The sequence below is a fragment of the Cricetulus griseus genome, chromosome 5, assembly GCF_003668045.3.
Source record: "Cricetulus griseus strain 17A/GY chromosome 5, alternate assembly CriGri-PICRH-1.0, whole genome shotgun sequence".
Classification (NCBI taxonomy): Eukaryota; Metazoa; Chordata; class Mammalia; order Rodentia; family Cricetidae; genus Cricetulus; species Cricetulus griseus.
This window is the reverse complement of record NC_048598.1, coordinates 49,861,902-49,873,279: the sequence shown is the minus strand read 5'-3', so window position 1 is coordinate 49,873,279 and position 11,378 is coordinate 49,861,902. Positions and strand designations below refer to the sequence as shown.

General features: G+C 37.0%; 1 protein-coding gene across 2 annotated transcripts in view; it reads left to right on the top strand.

Annotated features, from left to right (window-relative positions):
* Aspm (assembly factor for spindle microtubules) overlaps nucleotides 1–10,558 on the top strand; it is a 42,335-nt gene extending 31,777 nt beyond the window's left edge. For both annotated transcript variants that reach the window (XM_027417443.2, XM_027417444.2), the window contains 9 exons: nucleotides 376–542; nucleotides 1,852–1,945; nucleotides 4,468–4,617; nucleotides 5,370–5,561; nucleotides 5,683–5,875; nucleotides 6,010–6,164; nucleotides 7,142–7,318; nucleotides 8,412–8,581; nucleotides 10,321–10,558. In XM_027417443.2, the coding sequence (XP_027273244.1) occupies nucleotides 376–542; nucleotides 1,852–1,945; nucleotides 4,468–4,617; nucleotides 5,370–5,561; nucleotides 5,683–5,875; nucleotides 6,010–6,164; nucleotides 7,142–7,318; nucleotides 8,412–8,581; nucleotides 10,321–10,426 (1,404 nt within the window). In that variant the 3' untranslated portion in view covers nucleotides 10,427–10,558. The remainder of the gene's footprint in view (nucleotides 1–375; nucleotides 543–1,851; nucleotides 1,946–4,467; nucleotides 4,618–5,369; nucleotides 5,562–5,682; nucleotides 5,876–6,009; nucleotides 6,165–7,141; nucleotides 7,319–8,411; nucleotides 8,582–10,320) is intronic.
* The last annotated feature ends 820 nt before the right edge of the window (nucleotides 10,559–11,378 follow it).

Genomic DNA, 11,378 nt, shown 5'->3' with positions numbered 1-11,378 from the left:
ACTGGGGAGAACAGGAAGTGTGCTCAAATTTCAGATATTGTAAATCACTGGGTGTTTTAGTTTTTAGTTAAGGATCTCATCAGCTACATGACAGAAAAGCTGAACTGATCTCATGGAAAGGCAACTGGATTATATTTTATACAAGTAGAGGCTTGGGAAGCTATTTCACTTCAGGTGGGAGGTATTTCACTTTGAAAATTCTGTCTAGTAAAGAAGCAGAGTCTTACTTGATTTTTACAATGAATGTTTTTCTATTAATTACATATTAACTGTTTTTATATATGCAATTAATATAACATCAATTGCATTAGGTCTTTCTAGTTCGTAGTCTTAGGCCGTTACTGTATCCTTATTGTATTTATATGCTTGATATAGGCTGGATGGAGGAATTATAAAGCTAAGAAATACTTATCCAAAGTGGAAGCTGCCTGCAGGATTCAAGCCTGGTATAGGTGTTGGAGAGCACGCAAGAGATATCTAGCTTTAGTAAAAGCTGCTAAAATTATTCAAGGATACTTCTGTGCCAAGATGGAGAGAATGAGGTAATGTATTGAAACTCTTTGAAAGTGTGTAGGATCCTAGGTAAAGTAACACTGTTTTCTTTTAGTAAGTGTTTCTGTTCAATTCATATATTTTTAAAAATTGTGTTTTCACAGGAAATATATCTTTTGAGCTTAGTTTTTTTGATGTAAAGTATGACTTTGATAAATAATTTAGTAAAAACTATTTATGTGAGTACTTCTAATCCTAGGGAATGATTGTAAAGCGAGTGGGCTTGTCCAGTACTTATCCCTGTCCACTTATTATTTGAGACAGGGTTTTTCACCCAACTCATAAGTTAGCTAGGATGAGTACCCAGCAAGCTCTAGGTGTGCCTGTCTCCAAACCTTGGTGCTAGGGTTACAGACATGCTCAGCTGTGTCTGGCTTTACATGGGTGCCCAGAATCTAAATTCAGCTTCTTAAGTGTAAGATTTTTCTTTATCCAGAATTGATGAACCACTGCATCAGTAATTGCACCATAATACACCATAATACACTTTACTGATTGAGCAGTCTGGGTTTTGTTTTTGTTATATGGTGTATTATTTTCTTTCTACTTTATCCTTAATGGTGAAGAGCCTGATTATCAGCCTGTTCTTACCGAATTTATTTTTCTATTCCTACTTAATGTCAAAATGTTCAGAAAATTTTACTAGATATCTTTTTTTTTAATGCCATAGTGTAAGATTTTTCTTTATCCAGAATTGATGAACCACTGCATCAGTAATTGCTTAAAATTCCCTAAACAAGACCTCCAGAGTTTGAGGAACTTGATGACCAATACTGTTGGGGAAATGGGTTACTCTGTAGGTGATGTTTACTTTTGATATTAAGGTATATGCTTAAATTTTCTGTACCAAAAGTGATGACCTTTTCTCCTTGATACTCAGCTTTATTCCTGAGAATCATGGCATTAAGAAAAGCTAGTCATTATTCTTTTTTTCAGTATCAAGTTCATGTTCTAGAACTGATCTTTCTTTTCCAGTAGTGTCCCTTGTCCTTTGATGATTTTATGTCAGTCACCACTCCTTCATCCAGTAATTCTCCTGTTCCTAATAAGACTTTGAAAAATGTACAAAATTCTTTGTCCTACTGGATTTCAGAGTTTATATTTTCTACAATAGGAGATTGTTAGTTGCAAAACTGGCTCTCATTGTATGTGTAAAAATATAACTGCTGGAGCTAAAGTACAAGGTACATGTTTGCATTTTGCATCATTGCCTTTCTTACATGTTTCTTCCTCAGTATTGTGGGGGCTACACTGACTAGACTAAACTGATTTAAAGTTACTTTCTAATCTACTTTTCAGGTTCTTGAAGATGAGATCATCAGCAATTATAATTCAGAGGAAATGGAGATCTAAACTCTCTGCAAGATTAGCTCATGAAAAGTTGATTTTAAAAGTAAGTATAAATAAAAGTCAACTCATTTGCACAGACCCACATCAGGAAATAAAACAAAAAGAATGTTAAAGGTTGAACTGCATTTGTTTTACACATACCTGTTTTAGTCCATTAAAATTACATTGACTCATAACAATATGATTTTGCCAGTATGGTGTGTGTGTGTGTGTGTGTGTGTGTGTGTGTGTGTGTATTAAATAATATATTCTCAAACTTGACATTTTCATAATTACAGTGAAAATAAACTATGTTTCGAGAAAGCAAAGAAGTATATTTTGTATATTATAAGTCAAATATTTCATAACTTGCTTTCTAAGCCGTAGTTGATCTGTTTAAAGTATGTAACAATTTTAGGATAACTGTCATGACCATGACCTGTTATGAAATATAGCTTTTAAAAACTGCTATGTGTCACAATTAGATTTTGCATACATGATTTATGTTCATATAATATGCATTCTAGCTACATAGTAACAATTGTTTTTCCTCTGACTGCTAGCACTTCATATATGCCAGGTGAGACACTGAATAATAAATTTATGTGGTAGTTGCTATTGCTATGTTCATGTTAAATTCTAGAAATTGTTTAGAGTACTAATTTACCTGGGACTGTTTTGTGGGTGTGTGGTAATTTGTAAAGCCAACTTAGCTCAAATAGACTCTAACTGTATGCTTTTAGTTGTGTAAACTTGTTTCTGAAGATGTTATATGACCGAGCAATGTAAGAAAGGCGGTCGACAAGCTGTGTAGTTCTTTTTTTTAAAATAATGTATGTGTATGTGTGTGTGCCTAGTGTATATATGTACACCACATGCATGCAGGCACCACATAGGTCACAGGAACATGTTGTATCCCTTGAAACTGGAATTGTAGAAGGTTGTAAGCCACCATTATCAGTGCTGGGAATTGAACCCAGGACTTCTGCAAGAGCAGCAGGTGCTCTTAACCACTGAGCCATCTCCGCTTTTTTCTGTGGTGAATTGCTAATGACTACTGTACACCCCACACTGTAGCTTGTGCTTTCATCCAGGGTGTTTGTCATGTGATGATGCTGTTTTTCCCTCCACCCACACAGAGTAGAAAGAAGAAGATGAAAGGGAAGGAGCACCTGATAGCTTGACACTAGCTTGTACGTTCCTTTTGTGCTGTAGATCTGCATGGTTTTAGAAGGACTGTTTTTATCACCTTCCCATGTCCATGAAATAGGCCATTCTCAAACTATGAAAGTAACGCAGATTATGAGTATAGCATCTCTCTTTACAGTGAGAAACTCAAGAACTTGTAACAAGTTGAAGTCATATTCTTACCTCTTAATGTTACTTGCACTTTTTTCTCTTATGAAGACATCGACCTGCTTGTTTGATATGGGCCCCTTTTAGCGGTTAGAAGAGAAGGCAGTCCTTTCTACAGCAGAGCTCTATTGTTTTTATCATACAGAGACATACAAGCCAGGGTGGCTAGGAAGTGTGAAAGGATAAAATATATCAAATTTTACAATCAAAAGTCTACAGTTATTTTACAAGCATTGGTGTGTGGCTAGTTAGTAAGGAAAAGAGTAAGCATTTTAGAGTAAAATTAAAGTATTTGTTAAGTGGTAATAAAGTTTGGATTTTGGAGACCACTGTGAAAATTAATACAATCATTAACTCAATTCAGCTTACACAGCCATTTAACAAGGTGATTGGTTGTCATAGATTTTTGTTTCGTTGTTGTTCTGTGGTCCTTTTTCTTCCCAGAGATGGTCACCCCAAGATATAAAATGGATTTTTTAAAAAAATTTTAATGCAGTTAACACTTGACAAAAGAGCTTCCAAGAGTGTATGGGCTTTGTGTGTGGAGGAGGCTAATTTTCACAGAAGTAGCCTTTTGCTACTATCCAACATCTCTCAGAATCATACCTGTGATGGCCACATCTTCATTAAAGAGGATTCTTTTCTATTAGGAAGGCCATGACATTGGGGCTAAGGATATGTGAACTCCTGCATAGGGAAAAATAATTCCATTTGAAGTTTAAAGGGAGAGATCTTGTATTCATTAAATCTAATTAGAAATCTCAAGTCAAAGGTCTCTTACCACAAGAGCCTCCAACCCCCTCTGCTTGTGCTGCATTTTCTGGTGCTGGAGAAATGAAATTTGGCATCTTTCATACCTCTGTATCTTAACATGTCTGCTTGGAATGCTGTAATCTTTACAAACCTTATACCTGCCTCTTCCTGGGTACTGCAAATCTGCCTTGAAAACCATCTTCCAGTAAGCCTGTTAACCTAAATGCTATCTTTCTTTAGTAAAGCACCCAAAATTCTGCTTTTGTATCTTGTTATATGAGTTATCATGTTAAAACTCTTGTATAGTGGAGAGTTATAATTACTTTAAAGTGAAAATAACTATTAACAGTTCATACATTTCATTTATGTAATTTTATATGCTTAGACAAAAATACTTTTTCTGCACATTTCTGCTTTAAAATATTTAAATGCATTTTGCTTATATTTCTATTGGAATTTTTTCTCTCTGTACTTTAGGTTTCAGAGCTGAAAGCCAAAATTCAACTTCTCCACTTTACGGCGGCCGCGTACTATCACCTGTGTGCTCTTAGAATCCAGAGAGCATATAGAAGGCATGTGGCAGCCAGGAAGGCACAGGAGCACATTGATGCAGTCATCTCTGTTCAGGTGAGCTTGTCCCCTGCCCTCATTTCCTCATGCACTTACATGAGGTCAGCGTATTTAGACTGTTAGCTGATAGCTCACAGGGTGAGTTAAGGATGAGAAACGGGTCGCTGTTTTGTGAGCCAGAAATAGGAGTGATCATCCACTGTTGCAGTTGGACTCGTCTTCATCCCCACTCTGTAGACTCTTGTTTCTCTGCATCCTTGTCCGGCAGTGGCCTCGGAGACATTATGATTGAATGGGAATGGAATTACATCTTTGTTTTGAATTTACTTGTTTGCTGTCATTTCTAGTTTTTTTCTGTATTTATCAGTCATTTACATTCTTACCTGAGTATTGTTTACTATTTAAAATATTTTAATGCACTTTAGCCTATTTTTCTATTTAATATCCATATTGTAATTTATAAGGGAAGTTTTTCCTTTTGTATGTACTGATATGTTTATGTATAAAATATTGGGGTAGAAAACAACTTGCAAAATGCGGCAGAGTTCGATAGGACTCTTACATTGTAAATTGTGCTCACACATATCCAACAAGAGCTACAAGGATCTGCTTCAAGTGGGGTGGGAAAACCATGCTACAAAGTAGGATGGAGGATCAAAAGTTATGTCAATATTTCTTTCATTTTTACATGTAAATTTGTATATACATATGAACATATATGCATAGACATATCCATAGACCTTGTATGTATGTGTATATTTTATTCACATATATTATGAAACGAAAGTGAAAAACCATGTTTTGAATAGAGATGGTTTCGAAGAAGATTACAACAAAAGAGGTGTATTGAACAATATCGTAAGATCATAAAAACTGAACATGAAGTTCAAGAATGTCGGCAACAGCAGAGTAGGGCTGCCTCAGTGATACAGAAGGCAGTACGCCACTTTCTCCTGCGCAGAAGACAGGAAAAACTCAATAGCAGTGCCACTAAAATTCAGGTAAGTTCAAGTCTAGTTTTAGTGCAAGATTATAATCTGAGTTGTAGCTTCAGTTGTAATATAGGCTCAAAACATTACTGGCTGTCATTTTTAAATGACTCTGTTGTACCTGTTTGTTAAGGCATGGTGGAGAGGCTATTCTTGGAGGAAGAAAAATGATGGCACAAAAATTAAAGCTATCCGACTAAGCCTTAGAGCTGTCAATAGGAACGTTGATGAGGAGAACAAGCTCTATAGAAGAACTGAGCGTGCGCTTCATCACCTGCTGACATACAAGCATTTGTCTGCCATTCTGGATGCTCTGAAGCACCTGGGTTAGTTTCCTGTAGCAATGCCAGGTTAAGAGTGGAAATACATTGTCCTAAGAATGGGGTCTAATACAGTGTTTCCTAAAACTCTTGATTCGCTGCTGTGAATTTCCTTGTTTATTCATCTGTTTCTCTCTCAGAGGTCGTTACCAGATTATCTCCACTTTGCTGTGAGAACATGGCTGAAAGTGGAGCAATTTCTACAATCTTTGTTGTGATCCGAAGTTGTAATCGAAGTGTTCCTTGCATGGAAGTTGTTGGCTATGCTGTTCAAGTATTGCTGAACGTAGCAAAGGTAGCTTTCCATTTTAATAATAAAATATTGTTGTCAAGAAATACGACCCGGCCGATTAAACTTTATGTTTGATCATTTTTAGATCAGGCTTCTGTCTTTAAATTCCTTTATGTTCAAGAGTCTCCCTGGGAGTCAAAAAAAGTTCAATCTATTAACATGACCGTATATGGAAATGCTAGTTTTAATATGATTTAATTTATTTTGCTCATAATGTATTATGTTTACCATTTACTGTCTACATGCTAGTGACTTACAAGTTATTTCATTTTGTGTAGCTATCTAAAGTAGTTCCTGTTCCATTTTACAAAGAAGATATAGCAATAGGACTTACTGCAGTCACACACAGTCCAGGCATTAAGAGGAAAGACTTCTGATGACCTGCCTACACCATCGTCCCGCGTTGATGAGAGGTGGTGGATGAGAGGTCTGCATTCGGGCCCTTCATCTCTGTTTGTTGCAGCTTATGTAGAGTGTCTGCTTCATGATTTTCACCTGAAATGAGTGCAGTACAGGACCACCCTGGGTGTTACAGGCACTAGGCTCATGGCACTAGAGGTGCATTTCCAAAGAGACCACAGTGTTAGCTAATGATGTTTTGTTATTTTAATATCGTTATAGTGCACATTTCAGTGTGAATCTAATGACATGGTTGGGCAATTAAGCCATTGAAAATCTATTCTAGACTCAGTATTAAAATTATCATTTTATTTTATAGCAATTTTACCTACTTCAAGATATTCTCTGTCTCTCTCTTGATTTAGACTCTGGTTCACTTTAAACCTGTAAAAATGGGTGGAGTAACATGATTAAGAGGGGAGTATGTGTGTAATACAGGATCAGAAATAACAAAATGTCATCATTAAATCTTTCACTTGCTGCAGATGCTTCAAAAATTTGGCTCTAGCCTTATTTTGTGGTTAGACTGTTTAAAGGCATGTGTTCCTTGTAAGTTTTAATTTCATTCTTGTCTATTCAAGTATGAGAAGACTACCTCAGCAGTTTATGATGCTGAAAACTGTGTGGACACGCTGCTGGAGCTTTTGCAAGTGTACCGAGAGAAGCCTGGTGACAGGCTTTCTGAGAAAAGTGCGAGCATTTTCACAAGAACTTGCTGCCTATTAGCTGTGCTGTTGAAGACAGAGCATTGCGCTTCTGTGAGTAGTACTTGCTCCTAGGTTTTTTAATGTCTTTGACTTGTATATTTTCTTTAGCTATCACACTAATATAGAGCTTTATATGTATCCAGACATGCTTTATTTAATGATAAAAAGGGAATGCACACAGATATTTTTCTCATCGTAAAGAACCTGACTCGGGACCTGGAAAAATGGTTCATTAGTAGAGCACATACTTAGCAAGCACATGGTCCTGAAGTTCAGTCTGAAAAGGGGCGTGGCAGGGCAGGGGAAGCTGAACTCTGAAAGTGGAATTCATTGCATCCATGTCAGCAACTCACTGGGAAGAATAACACATCCTGGCAGGTTAGGAGCACCAGGTCTGTGTAACTGTCCTGACTCTGACTCTGTCCTGCTGCTGTTACCATGTTTAAATGTCAAGCATTTTAGTGCTGAGACCACTCAGCCTCTAGTTACAGCTGTTGACACAGAGTAACCATAGGTTTTTTTTTTTTTTTTTTTTTCCTGAGTAGATTGGAAACCAACTTAAGATTTTATGCCAGAAAATATCTTCAGTGTGAGGCCTTTTTGTTGTTTTGGTTTTGGTGTATATTTTCTTTTGTCTTGAGGCAGAATCTTACAGTGTCGTCCTGGCTGGTTTAGAACTGACTGTAGACAGGCTTGTGTCACCATGCTCAGCTCTCCCATGGAGGTTTATGTCATTCTGGCTGCTGATGGAGAATGCATTTGGGAGAGCATGTGTGGATACAGGAGATGTTAGCAAAGAGGCAGGTGCAGGTGTGCCAACATCATCTGGAATCATGTCAGTGACAGGAAGAGGTTCTCTTTGGAAACATTTACAAGACTTGGTGTCTAATCATGATGGTGTCTAATCATTGATTAAAGTCTTTCCTTTCTGGATTCCATGTGTAGCCTTTTGAGTATGTGTCTTCCTAATAACTAACTTACAAGTTAGTTGATAATTTAAATCAGTCTACCTGCTGAAGTTAGAGCATTGCTCCTGCTTCTGAGAAGCAGAAAGCATAGTACTGATCATTCACGACTTCCTACAGAAAGAAATTGAATTCTTACCAGTTTTTAACAAGAGTAATTTTCTCTCTCTTTTTTTAAGGATGTTCAAAGTAGATCAAAAGTTATCGATCGTATTTATCGCCTCTACAAACTTAAAGTTCCCAAGCATAAAGTGCATATGGAAAGGTTATTTGATAAGCAGAAGCAGAATCCCTGTATAGGCTTTCCCTTTACACCAGCAAGTTCTGTGAAGACCAGAATAGTTTCAAGGTAAGCGTTTCTATGTGGTCTCCAGTTCCGTGTATGATAGATTTGCTTAGTAAGTATTTACATTTGGAACAGGAGGAGAGCACTGCGGGAGTGGAGGAGATCTAAGTACATAATGAATCATCATTGCTATGGCCTTGGCACTGCCTAGTTACTTAAAAAGTACCCTGGGTTAAGTACTTATAAAAGCATGCTAGGAAGCTGGTTATAACTTTGTTACTTGATTTCTATAGTAAAGTAAAAATGCATTATGTATCAACTGTCAAAAGTCCCTCTTGGCCAAAATGTCAACCCCCACTCTTCCCATAATTACCCCAACTTCCTACATTTCTTCTATGTAAGATCTTGTAAGGCTTTGTATTAGCTTTTGTGGTATGCTGTAGTGAATTACCTTAAGCTTGGTGGGTAAAGCAATTGTCACTGGTATATAGTGTTCAGATTAAGTTCCTGAAAAATAAAAACTAAAGAAAACTTTGGAGAAGTTATGATAGATGGCAGGCATTCAAATCATGGGATTTGTTTGGAGCGAGCCTGAGAACCATTGACTGAAGCAAAATGTCAGCCAGCCATTAGAAAGCCAGCTCTGTGGCTGAGCCAAGAGCCAAGGTGGCCATAGGATTTAGAGTATCATTAGTTTCAGGATCTCTTGTTAGCATTAATACTAGATGAAGGTAACCCCAGGTTAGAATCATGTTCCCTTTTGTCACTGATACTGTTCCATTGTCTGTGAGCCCAACATTTGGTCTTCTTATTTTGTGCCCAGATTCTTTATTATTAAACAGGAAAGAACAATAAGATAGGAATGCACATAGGAGGCATTTCTTCAAGAGGATATGTGACCCCTCCTCCTCCATTTTCTCAGTCACTGTCATATGTGATTATAAACTCAAACTCAGAAGTGCCTGAGAGGGCGCAAGGAATAAAACAGCCATCTTTGTGAAGAGAAAGAAGCAGTGTGCTTGGGAATTTCAGATGACCCTTTAAAACGTGGACATGACACAAGACGCAAGCCAGATTCTGTAGTTTTTCATTACCAGTATTTATCTGTGTAGGAATGGAAAAGCAACATTGTATGCAGTTTTGGAACACAGTTGGGTTTTCCAGATGAATGTAATATGGGAAGAAATAAAGTTGATAGCATTGGGAAGAAATAAAATTGATAGCATTTTCAAAGTAGATTATTGACATACTTATGCTAGTTAAGAAAGAGTGTAGACTCTATATCCTTACTAACTAGTGTATGCTTAAGGTTGAATGAATTGGAGACGTTGAGATGGAACATTTAGTTTAAAGGCTTCAATAAAGCATGTGACATGATGGAAATCAGAAGTGGGGTTTGCAGAATGGAAATCTAAGTTGGCCATGCAGTTTCTATGAAGACTTCTTTCTCGTAGGCACAAACTAGGACAGTTGAATGGTTAAGGAAGTACAGAGAGAGAGTATGCAAGGGGTGGCAGGGTGAATAACCTTGGTCACATATGGATGCTGATGTTACAAAGAATGGTGGCAAGATCCAAGAAAAGACTTAACCAGTTTCACCAAGATAACACCTTGAGAGTTTGGTAATGAACAGAAAAGGCATTGATGGAAATAAATAGCAAGCTGAATAGAGGCCAGCGTCAACTTTTAAAAATAATATATAGGTGGTAATAAGCTATGATGGAAAACTCTCCCACATTTTAGAAGTGACTGTTTTTAAAAGAAACACTTCACTAATGCCATTTTTTTTTTCCCTTTAATAGATTTCAGCCACAGTGGGTTTTGAGGCGTGATAATATGGAAGAAATCACAAATTCATTGCAAGCTATTCAACTGGTGATGGATACCCTTGGCATTCCTTATCAGTAAATAAATGGAAACATTTTTCAGTGTAGGACTGTAAATAATTATGCCAATCATGGATACTTAGAGCAGCTTTTACTGTCAATGTAAAATTTTGAATATGACTTTGTATAAAATAAAAATATATATTACAAGTTAGTGAGGTGTTTATTAAATTTGTCATATTTACTGTTATTTTTTGATTATTGAGGTAATAACTACATTTTTCCCTTCTATTTTCTTCCTCCAAACCCTCCCATATGCCAGTCTCTGCTTTCCTTCAAATTCATGGCCTCTTTTCACTAATTATTATGCATCTGTATTACTAAATACATGGTAAGTCCCTGTTATGCCACTTGCATGTATGTTTCCAGAGCTGACTAGTTAGCAATAGTTCTATGAATATGAAAGCCTACTTTGTCATAAGGTTATTACAGTATTTGTGTCTATCAACTTAAAATATTTCTTTGAGTGTAATCTTATTCATAGAGGAAAAAGAATATTGTCTTTATACATAAGTTGAGGCACATTTTTAAAGCAAATATTGGAAATTGAGTCTACAATCTTCTCTGAGGATGCTATATGTCTTATGCTTCCTGTTTCTCTTAGTTTTCCATTTCTGTAAAGAGATACCATGACCACTTCAACTCTTATAAAAGAAAGCATTTAACTGGGGCTTCCTTTCAGTTTCAGATGTTAGTTCCTTATCATTGTGACTGGGAGCATGGTGGCATGCAGGTAGACATAGTGCTGGGAAGTAGCTGAGAGTATTACATCCCAATCTGCAGGCAGAGAGAGAGAGAGAGAGAGAGAGAGAGAGAGAGAGAGAGAGAGAGAGAGAGAGAGAGAGAGAGAGAGAGAGACTGAGCGTGGCATGGGTTTTAGAATTTCATTGCTCACCCCTAGTGACATACTTCCTCCAAGAAGACCACTCCTAATCCAGTAGTTTTCAACCTTCCTATTTCTGCCACCCTTTGCA